The sequence below is a fragment of the Pinus tabuliformis genome, chromosome J, assembly GCF_031772625.1.
Source record: "Pinus tabuliformis cultivar Carrire ecotype Pingquan chromosome J, CPIR1, whole genome shotgun sequence".
Taxonomy (NCBI): domain Eukaryota; kingdom Viridiplantae; phylum Streptophyta; class Pinopsida; order Pinales; family Pinaceae; genus Pinus; species Pinus tabuliformis.
Genome location: NC_142295.1, coordinates 1,443,730,504 through 1,443,748,746, shown reverse-complemented (window position 1 = coordinate 1,443,748,746; position 18,243 = coordinate 1,443,730,504). Strand labels below are relative to the sequence as shown.

General features: G+C 34.2%; 1 protein-coding gene across 1 annotated transcript; it reads left to right on the top strand.

Annotated features, from left to right (window-relative positions):
* Positions 1-343: 343 nt before the first annotated feature.
* Positions 344-1,262, top strand: LOC149232792 (uncharacterized). The gene is made up of 3 exons (XM_089376572.1): positions 344-518; positions 622-757; positions 851-1,262. Exons 1-3 carry the CDS (start codon positions 464-466, stop codon positions 897-899), a joined length of 240 nt encoding a protein of 79 aa, XP_089232698.1. The 5' UTR covers positions 344-463; the 3' UTR covers positions 900-1,262.
* The last annotated feature ends 16,981 nt before the right edge of the window (positions 1,263-18,243 follow it).

The window sequence follows — 18,243 nt, the reverse complement described above, 5'->3', positions numbered from 1 at the left end:
ACAGTCAAGAATCCCTGGATCATCTAAAATTTTGAAGTTTGACAGCAATAACCCGGATTAAAAAAATTCTGCCAAATTTTTATAAGTGTAATTTACCAGATTGAAGGTCTTGCTGACCAAGTCCGCCAAACCGCAGATTCAAGAAGCACGCCTCTGCGTAATCAAGGCTCAATTGTCAAAGGCTGATGCCAGGATGTGTCAGAATTCATAAATAAATCATGAGAGCCCACGTACCTTCGTCGTGTTCTGGATGTCAGTAGCTCTAGGTGGGAGAAGGTGACAGGGAAAGTGGGGCAGTCATGTTGCATGCGTAGGAAACTGAATTTCTTTTAAAGGTGAACGCGGAGAAGACACTCATATCTGTATGTAACATCCACTATAATCCAGCCAGATCACAGTCAGTTCATTATTATTGCTCTTCCTGCCTTCATTACTGTGAGTTCGAATCGAATCTGAAGCAGCCATGGCTGACAACAAGTTTTCATCACCACCTGCAGCCTACCCTCTTCCTCCGCCAGGTTCGGCTCTCTTGTCCTCCTGCGTTTTTTCATTTCGTCAATTATTTTCTTGAATGATGATCACAAATAATTTGTATTCACATTCTTTTAATATTGTTATCAGGGTATCCCATGCAAGCTCCTCCTCCCCAGTACGCTGAATCATCCGTGCCTGTAAAAACGCAGCACGGAGGAGAGAAAGGATCATCCGTGCCTGTAAAAACGCAGCACAGAGGAAAGAAAGGATTTATTGAAGGATGGTATGAATTCAATTGCAATTATTTTTTGTTATTCTGTAAGTATATATGGCTTTTATTTTGCGTTATTGATTTGTGTTTTTTATGGATTTGCAGCGTGGCGGCTCTGTGCTGTTGTTGGTTGTGCGAGGCATGTTGTTGCTGATGGCTAGGACTGGGTTTATATTGAGGAAGAATACATAATGTCCTATGGTTGTAGAACATTGTGTTCATATACTTGTGTGTTATGATTGCTCTAAAGAGATGAAATCACTGAGTGGTGAACAGAGATCTGTTTGTTTATAGTTCGGCATGTATTATTTAGTGTCAGTTTTCCTTTCATTTACGGGCTTTAATAATAGATTGGCAAAGATTCATCGAAGTAAACCTGGTTTTAAGTGTCGGAAAATAAGATGAATCCATCTTGTAAGGGTGCTCAATTTCATGTTTCATATGAATTTTCTTCGTCAGAGTGTTTGTACATTTTCAAGTTAATTTACATAAACTATAATTATTTGTTACTTACTCTTACTTTGTCAGATTTTTTGAATTTTTCCTGGTATGTTTTAATGATATCTCTCTTTTTTTTTTTTTCTTTTTTCTTTTTTTCTTTCAGCATATTTTTTGAGTTAGTTTTATTTTTTTGGAATATTTGTATGGTATAAAGCTTCGGGGAACACAACTGCAGTGCCGACGAACTATCCAAGGCAGTCAAGGCGCTACTCCGAGGAGTGGATGAGTAGCAGAGAGGGTCAAATGCTTATCAATATTATCATCGGCCTTATATAGACCCTCAATACCACAGGGCGGACAGCCCATGAACTGAATATATGATATAAACTGTACAGGTTTTTTGATTACATTTTGACGGAAAGTATATAACCGGCCCTGCGTGGCAATATGTATATAAACCAAACAGAAACTAAATGATCATCCTGATGAACTGGTTATCTATGCTGATATATCCGTTATCTATTTTGCTGAGCCATCAAGCTGATAGACTATAGCATATGCATTTAGGTGCATCTACAATATGTAATTTTTCAAAGTATAATGAAAGATTACGATTTTTCCAGGGGAAAAGGTATAAAGTTTCAAGAATTTTTCAAGGTATTGAATTTATTTATACATTTAAAAATTCATTCCAAACAATTTAAAATTTACAATCTTACTAAAAACTGTAAATTGTATTGTCTTTTAACTAGGTTGAGTTTACACTAGGGTGCCCTCCAATGTTGGATAGAAAAATGATCTGATATCCTGTGCTATCATCAAGATTGTGTGAAGCTATGTAGATACAACTATCATCAAGATTGTGTGAAGCTATGTAGAGGTTGGACGCCCCTTGGGATAGTTTAATTCTTCCAATGGTGGCTTTCATCCTCAACCCCTTTCCATGAGATTTGAACCTGACCAACTCTGCACTAAACCTTACACAAATCGATTGGTCTACACTTCATGGATTACCAAAAAAATTATTATCCACAATAAAATATCAAAGCCTCCATGATTTTTACAATCAAAATTTAATTTTGTTCAAAAAATTAGCAAGAATTTTTAGAAGAATATTTAGTAGGAATTTATTGGATTGTAAGTTTGATATAATCTATAGAGCTCTAAATTTTTCAAAGTGTTAAATTTATTTATACATTTAAAAACACATTTCAAACACTTTAAAATTCATAATCTCAATAAAAATTATATCACCAAATTTTTTGTGTTAGGGTCATACAATCAAGCTCTCTTTGATTACCATTGTTTAGTGACTGATTCAATAAAGGTTAGTCATAGGTATAACTAATGAAGCTTGTACTTGATAAACCAATATGAATGGACTAGATACGTGGAGAACATAGACATATAGAGATAAGGTATACGTGCTTCCTAAACTTATCCTTATCATTACTAGTTAGGTCAGTGTTTCCAGCTTTCATGAAACAGGTTAAGCTTATCCTATGTATTTCACCTAATTAAGGTGTGATTACTATCCATATCCTTATGAGCAAGAGGTAACTAGTGTAATCTAAATGTGCTTTGTAGATCATATGTGGTCTGTCTGTGGAAGGAAGAAAGGGATTGCAGAGCGATCGAGAGAGCCATAATTTGAGCAGGATTCTCTCAAGAAGTACTTGCAAGCAGGAGATGCGCTAGAAGGGTTATCCCAACCCAGTAAGACCGGCCCATTCATTGATAGAAAAAGATTAGGGTGATTGGCGGCTCCTCTCCATCTCGCCGGGAATGGGGCATAGATATAAGTATCTCGGATCCAGGAGCAAGGGGATGGGGATCGGGATGCGGCTGGCTCACCCTCAGACCCAAGCAAGAGCCTAGCCAGAACCCGGGAAGCAGACCCAGCAGAAGCAGAAACGGGAGAAGCTCATGCAAATGACCCCCACCCAAGTGGATAGACGCAATTGAAATGCATAATGACATATATAATAGCAGAGGAACCAGCAAGCATTCAACCTTCCGCCTTCATCACCAGCTCTGTATATTTCTTTGTATATGTAATTACGTATATAACAGAAGCCAGAAGCCAGATGCCTTGAACCTTCAGCCTTGAACCTTTCATTTTCTTCCTTAGCCCGGATGAAGCCTAACCCGGGAAGCAGAGACCAAGCAAGCCCGTCCGTCCCGTCCATCCAACATTCATAAACACATTTTAAATACTTTAAAATTCATAATTTTAATAAACAATTTATTACAAAATGTTTTGTATTAAATTTATTTATACATTAAAAAACACATTTCACTCTAAAATCTATAATCTTAATAAAAATTATACCACCAAATTTCTTACTATAAAGAAAAAAAATATTTTCTTATTTTATACATTCAAAAACACATCTTACTTATAAAATCTACAATCTTAATAAAAATTATACCACTAAATTTCTTAACCTAAAGAAAAAAATAATTTTTATTTTATTTTAAAGATAGGCTTTAATTCTTTCATTTACCTGTCATTTCGGCTTTAATTCTTTCATTTACCTGTCATTTCGTATTCCAACCAGGGATCTAAAAATTCATTTCAATATGCTTAATGGAAATACCCTTATGCACTACATGAGGGAGGATTATTTTTTATTTCTGCACTACATGAAGGAGGATATTTTTTGCATTATGTAATTTCATTAATTCGTGATGTTCATTCTACAACTCAGTGCTAAGGCAATGTGTAAGTATGTTCGTATTCAATTTGGATTTGACACATTAAAAAAATATTTTATTCATAACACATATTGGATATTTGTCCACTTGGGGTAGCTCAATTGGTAATGGCCATGGAAAATTTTGTGTTATCCTCTTATCGGGGTGAAAAGTTAGACATGATGATGATGTAGTCCTACCAAGGTTACAAAAAAACTCATATTGGATATTTATTATCTTTTAAAAAAGAATTAACATTTTTTTCTATATATAGATATATGTATGAAGTTTTACCGTTAACAATTTTTGGGTTACAAGTTTTGACAACCCATGATATTTAAAACTTCATATATATATATATATATATAGAAAAAATTGATAAAATGATATATTTGAATGTTGTATATAACAAAATATCCAATGTGCTTTACGAATAAAACATTTTAATATGAATTAATATTTAACTGTACTTTAAAATATAAAAATATATTGATAACAAAAAATAATTTAATGTGCAATAAGAAAATGACTCAATGCACATGTTGTATAAAATATTTTATATATTGTTTTAAAAAATTACGTATATAACATATAAAGTTATTGAAAAAATATATTTTTATGGGTAAAATGTTTGAAGTGGGTATATGTTTTAAGTTTTCTAATCTCTATAACATTCAAAATATAATTTAAATAATGAAAAATTACATATTGTTTTTTGCACTCTAAAATTAGTTTGCACCCGTAGAGAAATTTGATCCTTCTCCTCTCATATAAAATCAGTGCTTAAAATGAATTTATGTTGATTACATGTTTGAATGGTAATAATTTTAAAGAAAAAAAAAAACATAGAATTACATTGAAGCGTACCAAAATACTACTTTAAATTATAATAAAAACGAGTAAATGAAAAAAATAAAGAATATAATAAAAGTAATATTCACTTATCTATTTTTTTTTCCATTATGATTAAAATGAGGTATTTAAAAAGATATTTGGTTAATATTATATTCACTTATGTAATTTATGACGTGTTGAAGAAGTTGATTTCCATTATGTAACTTCAATTTTAATGCTGATTATATTAAGGAGGAGAAATGTAACGGCAGTGCAGTATGGTGAACCCGGACAAAATAGTGATTTAAATTATAAGGACCATTAATGAAAAGAGTAATGAATATGAAAAATTAGTATTATTTTTTTTTCCATATGAGGTATTTAAAAGGCATTCTGTGACTATTTACTTATCTCAATTCTTAATTAAAAAATTAATGAATATAATAACTTAATATTCACTTATGTAATTTATGACTGGTTTAAGACATTGATGTTTTAAAAACATTTTGTTAATATTAACAAAGCTTCTACTCATTTACTTCTTTTCAAATCATACTTTCGAAATATCGTGTAATGAAACACACGCTTTCTAGAGTATTCCGGAGGTGTGATGATAATGGTCTCAATAAATATTTACTTCTTTTCAACTCACTCTTTCCAAAAATCCTGTAATGAAACACACGCTTTCTAGAGTATTCCGGAGGTGTGTGGAGTATTAGAAGTATTGTGGAATAATTTTTTTTTATGGTTTGAGGTGGAAGTTTACACTTGATATTGAAAATAAATTAAATTAGCAATTGTCTCAAATGGTATAAAGAGAGGCCGATAGGATTATTAAATTGGAATTGTTAAATTTTCTTAGAAGAATTAATTGGTTTGTGGAAAACCTTGTTTTCTTGGACTGAATCATTGTGCAATTACTTTTCTTTAGATGGTTTGTTTATATCTATATTACAAGGAACACATTGAACGTCTTATTTCATTTTAGAATAAATTAATTACCCAAAATCAAGAAGTTAAGTTAATTACCCAAAATCAAGAAACCTCTATAGATGGCCAAGCGTATATGAAGAATACATCTCATTCATATGCAATACCAAATCCATTTTTTCTTTTCTCTAAGTAAAATTTCAAAAGCATGAACACATGCCATTTCATATGCACAATAAACCCAACTTCTGAAATTTCAATGCTTGGATGCATCCCATTCAACCGTTCGATCAAGTGAGACAATTTGAACCGTTGATTTGAACCGGAAAAGGAAACAATGGAAAATCAAGAAAGCACAGAAAGTCAAGAAAGCATAAAAGCTCAAGAGAAAAGATTCTATGCAGAAAATCAAGAAAGCCCGCCCTTCTTCTTGTGGAAAAATCATCAATCCCATGCCTTTCCACCACGAAGCACTATCATTTCCTATTATGGAACTGTAGGAACATGTTATGAACAGAGGCAACTGTAGCACCGTGAACAAGCTCTCCCTCTATCAAAGCCTCCTTTAAACACCATACTTCCACATTCGATTCCGCTCCGCAGTTTCCTGCAATCGAGGACATACTGGTTGTAGCCGCCGTGTAATAAAAGCCTTTTGTTTTATTTTCTAATTTTTATTTAAAATATAACACTCACAATTGAAATTCATTGAAACATTCAACTTAAACCACATTATTAAATCATATACATAATAGAAATGTGTTTAAAAATTCCAAGAAATGTAAGGGATATTCCACATAAATTAAAAGCAAATATTAATTAAAAATGTATAAAGAACTAAATCAAAATATCTACATAAGAGTTTTGAAAGTAGGTATTGTTTCATAATAGTGATAAGTGTGTATTGTTTCAAAATATATGATTTCTCCTTATTGGTCGTTCTCTACATTTAAAGCAAGTTATGCCCAAATTATTGATTGACCTAATTTTTGGTTGATTTGTTGTTTCTTCCTTAATCATCCTCAAGATCAAGTGGCACATTCAGATTAGGAAGAGATTAGGAAGAGCCTCGACAGACAGATTCAAATTGTGAGCAAGAGGAGCACTGAGTCGCGGATTGAAATCAAGAATAAGAGGAGCCTCCTTCACCTCACGAGCCTTCTTCTTATTTTCCTGTAACGCCCTTTCAAGAAACTGTATAACAGGGTGAGCTTCAATTCTTCCATGTGACAACAAGAGGATATCATTGACAAGAACAACAGTAATTTCACCTTTAGATGGGCCATCTTCCCATAAAACCTTGGCACCAACAGTAACTGTAACAACGCTACTTGTAAATCTAGATGGTCTATTGAATTTGGTCATATACATAGTTCAACAGACCTGCAATCAGATCAGATGCTTTACTAATGGTTTGTAAAATAATTTAGACAATTGAGAATAATCCTGAGGATGAATTATACTACATGGTTTGAAATTAATATGCACAAAAATACCATTATGATTTTACCTAAAATATTTCAATTTACATGATTAATCATGTCACAATACAGTAAGGAAATACTCTAGAATCCTAATGATAAAAATTAAAAGCAAGATCAAATTCAATGTTTCTAAATATTTTAATCTACTAATAAAATCTTCCTATTCTTACCTAAAGTAGCATGAACATGTAATTATGATGTCATATTATGCAGAAAATAGAGAATAAAGTAAGGAATAAACTAGTAAAAATATTAGGGAACCTATTTGATCATTGCATCAAAATAGAGAAGGTCGTTGTTGTAGTTTGATATGATTATTCCGTTTTTCAACTCGGCGTGGTATTTATCACATATGGTTCTTTGCATTTGCAACTGGCCACGCTGCGAATCTTGTAATTGCGTGGACTCGCATCGAAATCTCGCTATCGTTTCCTCGATCTGGTTACTGTCTCTCAAATTCACGCTCTATCGATTCTTCTGCTCAACATAATAGAATCACCAGGATAAACCATGCAAACACTTTAAAAAAAAAAACATAAATTAAATTCAAAACAGAGAAAAGCACAATGAAAATAAAACACTGTAAAATCCAAAATGCATGGCCATGCAACAAAGAAAATAAACTTGAACAAGAAACAAGGCAAGCCAATGCAATGTAGAGTATTGAAGAAAATGATGAGTTGAAAATGAGAAAGCGTTCTGTTAGACGCTTAATACTAATCAGTGCTTGCCAAAAGCCAGGGAAGAAGAACAGTGCTTGCCAAAAGCTAGGGAAGAAGAACAACAACAATAACTGGCAGAGAAAAAGCAGTAAAAATATCTTCAAGAGTGACATAAAAGAATGGAAAAAGAAATAAGGCAACTCAACCGATATTTGGAAAAAGTAGTCACACTTCAAATCAACGGTTGAAAGTGTCTCACCTGATCCAACGGAGCAAGGTAAAAGTGTTGACGATTGTTGATGCATAGGAAGGCCTATCGGTCTAATTAATAATGGAATATTAAAATATTGTTATAAAATAATAGGAATATTTATGGTTATTTAAGAGTTTGTTTTTCTTATAACTAAGGAAATAAGTTAATGGCCAAAAACTCAAAGGCATCTAGAAGGAGTGAAAGCTTGCATGTTTTAAGTGGTGTGGTTTTTCTTTGATTAACGGTGATGAGTCAGCGTGCATTCACAGTTAGCAGCTAGAGATGGTTGTCCTCACTGCTAGTTTGATAACTGAGTTATGATAAGTTTTCCCACTTTTAGAAAAAGAACATCCAGAACATAACACACTCTCCAATCCAATCACCCTACTATAAATATGTGCTTTATAGTGAATGCCCACATACTCTCTCCTCTAGGTGAGGCATTGGTCCACAAGATTCTGGGTTCAATTTTTTTTAGATGAACAATGTACAAATGTATATGTCTTACCACTTAGAAAAGAATGCACACTTACTCTCTAATATATTCAGCCTAGGGATATGTGCTCGATAGTGAGGAGTGGCTATCTCAAGCAATATGGAGTATTAAATCAAGTAATGGGAAGGAAAGCATAGGGATAATTTATAGCAAATTGGCTAGTACGTTGGAGGCCTCAGTTTGCACCCATTTGAGAGAGAAAGGAGAACAATGCATTGCCGATCGGCTAGGCTAAATGATGGATTTGAAAGAATAAGGAGAGGATTTGAGAGAATGAAGAGAAAGGATGCATGGTCCATCAACTAGTTTTAGCAGTGGATTTAAAGTTTTAAAGGTGGATTCTAGATAATAAGGGGAAGAATATGATGTCAATAAGTTAAGTTACATAGTTGTTGTAAGACGCATGAGACGGGATACGAAATCAAATTTATATTAATTGATCTCAAAGAATTACGTACATGTTAAATATATAAATACATATAGGAAATAGTTGAATTAGTTCGTGGAAGTTCTTGGACTCCAATAACTACCGAAACTAACCCAAGGTTAATCCCTAGGATTAGCTATCTAACATTCTACCCTTAATCCGAAGAGATATACCAAAGTCCAAGAATGAGAGCTCAAATTGCAAAAATGCATCTCAGCCAAGAGCTGAGTGTCTCTCAAAAAATGGTTTTTAAGGATGACCACAAACCAAGATGAGATAACTGAAAGTCCCAACCAACACCAACTCTGGAACCTTCATAACGGTTCTCAAAACAAACAAAAAAAAGTGGTTTTAAGGTGACCACAAACTCTGGAACTATCACAGTAGTTTCTCAAACAATTCCATACATGGAAGTGCTCAATAAACTTGATCAACTCAGCTTTGACTCAGGCTTGCTAGAACTTGTAGCAAAAAATCAACTATTCCCCCCTTTGTCGAATACAAGGTGAGAAGTAATCTTCATCACTGCAAGACTGGTCATCACTCTGAAACATATTCTTCGATATGCCCTGTAAATATTTTTGGTTGTCTCGGTCCAATCCCAAGAGGCAATCCATCTGAAATTTACCTTCTCTCTTGCAATAGACTTCTTTCTGGAACATCTATTTGTATGATGATTTCGCTTTCCGCAATGCTCACATGGGTGAAGATCAAAACACCGATCTTTCATATGTCCAACTTTGTTACACTGTTGGCATCTATCAACTTATTTTGGAACAACACCATCCATAAATTGAGTACTTCAAAATTATATTGGTTTAGCAAAATCTAGTATGTGAAAAGATACATCTAGAATATCCTCTTTGTAACCCAAATTAGTTTTGTGTTTAATGTGTCTAATCTCTTCCCATGGCCTTGTCAAAGTTTTGGGAATAACAAGTTTCTCATAAGATCTTTCAGTTGCATTTCCTTTTGAAACCACTGCATTAATTTGATCATTTTCTAACTAATGATGAGACTCAAACAAACTATTATTCTGAACAAGAATAGGTTCAAAATTCTTCTTTTGCAGTTCTTCTTGCTGAAACTGGGAGTCTAGCTCCAAGAATTCAATTTTATTTTGCACTTTGCAAATATATTTAGATGTCAAAGAGTGTGACCTTATTGACTTGGACATTGTTATGAACACTGGATGACATTAAACTACATAATAACTACAACAAATCATCGACTTTGGCAATTTTCTCAAAAAATCTACTTTGGAAAAGGGGTGTTGGCTACCACCGAAAATGCACTCAATACAAACAAATTTATGATGAATTGACCACGTCTCAGGTTCAATCGAACATGCACCCGTTTACAACATAATTTCAACAAAAAAGTAATCAGACTATTGCAGACAAAATGTCGTCTTCTTGCTAAATATGACAACTTCCAAACTTATCTTCTTACTAAATATGATAACTTCCAAAATTATATTCAAGGATTTGAACCAATTACATCTAATACACCATGTAATTATATGAGTTGGGCTAACCACAATTTCATTTTATCTTCTTGAATTTATATTCATAAACTCTATAATTTAAACTTCAACAAAACCTCAACCAAATCACAGATCAAAAGCTCAAAAACTCCTTTTTTTTCCACTTGCCACGAATTAAAATTACTCCATTTAATGAAAATAAGATAAGAAGAGCAATACATAATTTCCTTATAAACCACTTCCTCAAAAACCTTTCCCCAAAACATATGCCACCAATTACTTTTCAAAAATACTTAAAAAAAAAAATCCAATCTTTTTTTAACTTCACCAAAAAGTAATTTAATGTTATTTATGCACTAGTGATCAAACCTGAGAGTTGGTCCCACTCACTTTACTTTTATCTTGGATCTTTTTAACTTTCGAAAACAACAGTCCTTTTTTGTCCAAAAGTTTTTTTTATGAAAACCAATTGCCATGCTTAGATAGACCGAAATGTGCATACCATCAGGACTGCACAGAGAAAAATCTGAGAAATTCAAATCTTGCCTGGAAACGGCTCCACAAATCCACTAATACTTAGTTCTATGACAACGACATCCGTTATCCCTGCGTTTAATGTTGCAATTATATCTCAAACATAGAGTGACTGACGCAGGAAGGAATAGACAATGTAACGGCTATGCCGTATTCTGTTGGCTTCGGCCATATTGATCGTAAAAAATAGGCTTCGGTCATATGAGGATTTTTCTTGGAAAAAAATCGATTTATTTGACTTTTAAATGCCAATAAAGTTCTCTGACAAACCTTGTCGAGTATTGCTTGATGCGGATAAAAAATTAAATGGACAATGCAATCTTCGCTCGAAGCTGGGCACTTCCGCTTTTTCTCGGCACAGGTTAACAAGATGGAAAAAAACTTCAAATGGAGACACAAACCATGCATGTATTCTTCAAGGCAAACAAACTAAACGATTTTTAACCACACTGCATATATTGTTCAGGTGCAACGACTCCAAAATTAAGGCCAATGCCAAGAATATGAATAGTTGGTACTTCTTTTATCTTTCTGCTAAACTGAACCGAAAATCTCTTCACCAGGGAGATACCATGACCGATTTTAGTGATTTTGGCTGGTGTTCTCCTGATCACAGCAGGATTGAGAATCCGCCGAATTTATCAAATGAACTCCTGCAAATTCATTCGCTCGGAGCCAGAGAAGCCATGAAAAATACCTCGCAGTAAAATTAATGCCTACAAAAAAACCAACATACCTCAGTAACCCGACGGTCCAATCATGCGTCCTCCTCTTTATGATAAGGAAAACCTTCAAACTTCTTCAGGCTGATCGATGAAGCCATCCGCGACTCAACTGTAAAACACACGGTATTTATTTGGTATTCAAACATCAATTAATTGAAATTCAATATGCCGCTTTGTTCTATGGAAATTAACTTTGGTCTTCCTTCAAATTATGGGGCTACGTCAACTTTCACTTAAAGTATCCCGGCAATGTATGCAATTCAGCGCAAAGAAAGATAATTCGCAGAGTTCAGTACAAATTTCAATGGAATAAATATCAGGCCGACGGAAGAGCTCAGAGATTTCCTCTTACTGTAGGTCAAGACAAATGCGGCAGAGTCTATGGTGAATGTGAAAAGGTACTCAAAAAATTGCTTCTGCAGACCATTTTTTTTTCAAAGATTCATACTCACTAATTGCATGTTATGGTTTGGATTCACCAATTTCTTCAATACCTCCACCGTATAAAACATCTTTGACTCTTTCATATTTACCACTAAAACCAACCAACACTATTAAAACAATTTTTTAACTCTTCCTCAAACATTTTTACAATGTTGTAGCATTTAGTCAAATTTTCTTCGTACACATGTGATCTTAGTAACCTCCCAATTTACATGGGCACTGTTTACAATAAAAAAATATACAGTTATCACAACCTTCTACATTGGTATCCATTAAATACATACCTCATATGATTGCTTCTCCAACAAAAAACATTGTAATCTTGCCTTGCATGGAGACTCTGTGATGTCAACGATTACCTCTGCATTGATGTTGATCCATGCAGGACTTTTATATAAAATCCTCCTTCAACAAATCGTGTTGGACGAAAGGTCGCCTCCTTCAATGTAGTCTCATAGCTCTTTCCCAAAATCTTCACGCCAATGTTTGAGAAAGAAGAACGGTCAAGAAAGCCACAAAAATAGTGGCTCAGGTTTAATTGAGAAAGCATATTAACCATGTTCTCATTCAACAGAGAGAGCATATTAATCATGCTCTTGTTCAAGAGAGAATCTAACTCTTCTGATACCACAGTGCCACACCACTGTAAGACACACGAGACTGAAACCAAAGCAAATGCATTTTAATTGATCTCAAAGAATTATGTACATGTTATACATATAAATATATATAGGAAATAATTGAATTAGTTCCTGAGAGTTCTTGGACTCCAATAAGTACCTACACTAATCCAAAGTTAATCTCGAGAATTAGCTATCTAACAGTTGACATTTTGTATTAAAATGTATTTATTGGAATAGTGTTATTTTCTACAAAGAAGCATATGTTTGGTACCAGCATTGACATTATATATATATATAAAATGAGTGTGAATTTATTATATTAAATTTGTCCAATTGATTTTTTTTATATTTTTATATTTTTATTTATTGGAATAATTTTCTTTTGGGTTTAATTTTTTTTTAGTAGGTATATTGTTTATGTAGTGTATATTATATATATATATATATATATATATATATTTCTTTTTTTTTGTAAGCTTGGTAGGACTCTCTGATTTTCATGTCCATTACATACCCCACTACGGGGAAAGGGTAGTCCAAGATTTGAACCAAAAACTTCCAATTCAGTGAGACTTCATTTCCACGGCCACTACCACTTGAGCTACCCCATGCGGACGTTTATGTAGTATATATTATTCAAGTGTTCTAAAAAATTTTAAAACGTTGAATCTATTTATATACATTAAATCACATTTTAAATAGTAAAAAATTACAATCAAATTTTTTCTTTCAAAAAATAAATGTATAACTATTTTTAATCTTCCAAAAAATTGAATTTTTAAATCATTATTTTTTTGAAAGAAAAAAATTTGATTTTTATTAAAATATGATTTGTATAAACTTTATACATCATACTCTTTCTCTCAATTTCATTCCATGTATTTATTTTAGTGGTTGGATATTGTGTGATTTTAATGATGCTTGAAAATAATGGAGTAACGGACATTAGGTTGCTTTGGTTGTGTCTTAGATTAGGCTTAGATCCTATTTTTCTAGTATTTGTTTTAACCCCCCTATTCAAATGCATCTTTATATGTGTTTATTGATTGTTTGATGAATTAATGAGAAAGCTAGCATTGTGGCAGCCTCAAGGGCTCCTCATCGATATTCTTTGAGGATGGGGAGATATCCATGATAAGAATAGTCTTGTAAGGACATACTTGGTGAACATCGAGATGGGGTATGTTCCTTGACAGAAAATGGTGGTGTCCAAATGTATGCTTCCCAACATTGTGCTCTGATCTAGTGGAGAGATAGATCTTTTCAGTCAAGGCCTTTCTATTATGTAATTGAAAATGTTTGTTATGATGATGCTTGATGAAAATTATCAATCCAAAATCTTCTTATGAGAATATTTCAATTTGAGAGTATCCTTGTGTTGACAGTGCTGGAAATCTGTCAACCAAGGGGGTCTCCTCGATGTGAAGTCCTAATTAGACATCACGCCATTTAGAGTATGATCCCCATCTGGAGCATTAGCCCGACCACCATAACTTAATGTTTGCGTCAATTGCAATGAATAACATAAGAGTGTATGCACATAACCTTTGAAATCAACACGAAAGTTGACACTATGAAATACCAATTGCAATGTGTAAATTGAGACTTTCACGAGAGGGGAGTAAGAGTGATTCTCTAGAAGGAAAGTGGTAGTACTGTCCTAAGAAAGACACATAAGAGAAAGGAAAGATTCATTAGTTATCTAGGGAAATCGTTCGCATAGACACAATGAACATTAAAGTAAATATAATACACATTCAACAAGATAAGTACCAAATCCAATGGAATAGTTAAATTTCTTTTGTATATATGAACAAAACATATACCACAAATATCTAAGGAATAGGCTTACATTATTCAAGATAACTCCATGAAAATGTGTTGGCTATGTGAGCTTTCGATTATTAGGTGAAAGATACAAGTACACAATTACAATGGCGAGCCACTAGCTCCAATAGTGGAACATTAAGTCACTTCTTTCTTCTCCAAAGAATGATCTTCTCTCCTATGTTTGGATAGAGAAGCCAATGCAATCTCTCCAAAGGCTAAGCCTCCAAAAGCCATTTCCTTGAGTTATGAGGGTATATTTATAACAAGAGGGGTGATCTTTGATATCCCCATGACTCTTGAGATTCCCTCTTGACTCTTAGACTTCTAATGTGATCTTTGGCCTTCTATATAACTATTGGACTTTTCCTAAAGACTCTTTTGTCCATATATGACTATCTGACTTTTCATATTCCACATATGGATCTTGTACTTCCACACATTACATTTTTTCCATTCCTTTTTATAATTGCCTCATTACATCCACAAATGATGTGGCAACACACATGGACACACATGAAATTGTGAGGTAGAAGTCACAACTTAAAAATGATGACATGGACTCCATGATGTGACAAGGATGATGTGGATTCCATGTTGACTCTTAGACTTCTAATGTGACCTTTGGCCTTCTATATAGCTTTTGGACTTTTGCTAAAGACTCTTTTGTCCATATATGACTATCTGACTTTTCATATTCCACATATGGATCTCGTACTTCCACACATTACATTTTTTCCATTCCTTTTGATAATTGCCTCATTACATCCACAAAAGATGTGGCAACACACATGGACACACATGGCATTGTGAGGTACAAGTCACAACTTAAAAATGATGACATGGACTCCATGATGTGACAAGGATGATGTGGACTCCATGATGAAGTGGAAATGCCAAGTTTTTCCTCTTGCTACTTTGTCTTAAATCTTCATGAGAGGTCTATTCAATACTTCATCTTCATGAAATAATTTCTTTGTTCTTCATCTTCACCTCTGTGCATCCTCCAAGGGGCTGAATGATATGGAGTCTTCATGTGCTCTTGATCTTTCGTCTTCTTTCGTAAATTGGTGTCTCTTAATCTTCTCGCTTGATGACCTCTTCATGGTTCCATCTTAATAAGTGTCTTTTAGCATAGTCTCATTCTCCTCCTATCTGAGCATCACCTTGTCATGTCAAGGTGCAGTACCTGTAATTGAAAATTACTCATGACAAGACAACATCAGTTCGGAAAACTCTTAGTCTAGCTTGCTTCGTGAAAATCAATGATTGAGATGGAACTGGGTACAAGACTATGAGGAAGGATCAGGGATTGTGTAGTGCGCATTTCCAGAGGCCAAGAGTGAGGTGTTGAGGCTCGTGACTACGCAATGCACAACATTGGAGGCTTTGGCAGGAAGACTGTGCAGTTGAGGGTCACAATGAGGTAGGTTTGCCCAATGTGACTACGCAAAGCGAAGTTCAAAAGAGAGAGAGAGAGAGAGAGCCAGAGGATTATGCAGTTGTAAAGTTCAAGGATATAGGGAGTCAAACTGCAAACTAGAATTGCACAATGTGCAGAGAGAGTCTAACAGGGAGGCTTAATGGCGCAGTTATGGGACTCAATAAGCCAAGATTGAGAACAGTGACTGCGTAATGTGTAGTCCTAGGAGGCAAGGACTCTGCATTACATAGTTCCAGGAGGTAAGGGTGCATGCTTGAGGCTTTCCATTGTGGAATGCAGAGTTCAAGAGGGTAGAGTTAGCTTAAGTTGGTTGGGTAGAAAATATTCTAGAATTTGGCTAAGAGTGGGATCAATGAAGCAGATATGAAACCAAGGTTGCACTTAAACATGATCACACACTCAGACAAGTCGATGACACAACATTAAACACTCGGCACTTAGAAAAAACACGTTCCGCTTAATGCGACAACAAAACAACATACTCCTCCAAGTGTGACACTTAAGGTACACTTTGCGACAACAGTGACGACACATGTGTGACAGTTACTGAAAAATTGGGAATGGGTCTAATACATGTCTATATGATAAATAGGATCCATTTACAACAAAGTTTCCCCTTGAAATGAACCATAACTATGATTTTTGTGATGTGTGACACTTCCCATGCCAAAAGACAACACTTTCGAAAGTGAGAGAAAAGTGCAAATGAAACTTGAAAAGACTTAAAGAAAGTGAAAGTGACACATGCGAGAGTAAAGATAACATGAAAAAGACACCTTTTAAAGTGAAAGCAACCCAAAACGACAGTCACGACTGTGAAAGAGACACTTGTGAATAACAATCGACATGTGTTGCACAGTACATTGTGCTTATGGATTGTGCAGTCATTGTCACCAGTGATTACACGACTTATCTTTAAGAATTGTGCAGTGCCTTTGTAAGCTTACATTGAAGGACGTGCACTTGTAAATTCTTCAAAAATTGAGCATGCATAAAGAAGTGACTTTGACACTTAGAAGAAGACTCAATACTTTACAAAATATTAGATGACCATGAAGTGACCATAGAAAAATAGATCGTGAGATCTTTAGTAGGCTCCAAAATTCAAGTGTAAGCATAATTTTGGAGGGTGTTTGTCGCAACGATAACACCTTGCATCCTTTTGATTCATTATGAATACCTCGCTAGTTAAGAGGGAGTGTTGAAAAATGTAACTAGGTTCGGTCTTCATAATTATCATTGTACCTGTATCATTATGTATTTCTTGTAAAAAGAAAAAAGAAGAAAAAAATCATTATTATTATTATTATTATTATTATTATTCTCGTAAAAGCATGTTCTTCATGCTTCTAGGGTTTATTAAGTCAAAATAAAATTTGTCATGAGTCATGTCCCATCTAGACTTTTGTAAGAAAGAGGAAAAATAATTTTATTTAATCCAAAAAGAGTCAATTTGTCCTCCACAACACCAATTCAACCCTCTTGGACAAGTTAGCCGAGAAAGGCACCTATTTGACCACTTGGATATGTATATATAGTGACTAGATTGACCTCATTTGAGAACCAATTCACCAATTCAATTTTCTCTACCAAGAAAGGAAGAAAAACCAACGAAAACGTCAAGTCAAGAAGAGTGAAAGTCAAAGGAGAGAGAGAAGGTCTAAGGAGAGAAAATTTGTGTTTTTTTGCCTTATAACTACCACATGTGTGAAATTTTTGATCTACTGTAGGACCAAAAATTTTAGTGATAATTGTAGGGCCGAAAATAAATGTTTGACCATATTTGAAGAACTTTGACCAACATTGACTTTGTTGGATTTGACTTGGTTGAGGAAGGATTGAAGGAGGGTTGACTTGGGTCTTGTGGAAATTCTTCATCTTGTTTTTTTGGTCTCATATTTCTCATAGAGGAGTTGTTTGGATTTTCCCCTTGGTGAGGTTTTTCCCTGGTTTGGATCCTAAATATTTGTGTTCTTTGTCTCTTGTGATCTTCATGTTTTATGTTTTGGTAATTGTTTGATGAAGAAAACATAATAAAAGATATAAGAAGCCAACATATATTCACAACCAATTATCAAGTAAGAGAAATCTACCTTAATTTGCTAGCCTATTGGTTTCTCAACAATTGTCACTCATTTGAAGAATTTTGCTACCACCAAATGAGTCAGCCTATTAAATTCACAAAATACAT

Coding starts and splice junctions, on each gene's coding strand:
- LOC149232792 (XM_089376572.1), top strand. CDS start 464: ATGGCTGACAACAAGTTTTCATCACCACCTGCAGCCTACCCTCTTCCT. Junction 519..621: donor CTACCCTCTTCCTCCGCCAG/GTTCGGCTCTCT, acceptor TATTGTTATCAG/GGTATCCCATGCAAGCTCCT. Junction 758..850: donor AAAGGATTTATTGAAGGATG/GTATGAATTCAA, acceptor ATGGATTTGCAG/CGTGGCGGCTCTGTGCTGTT.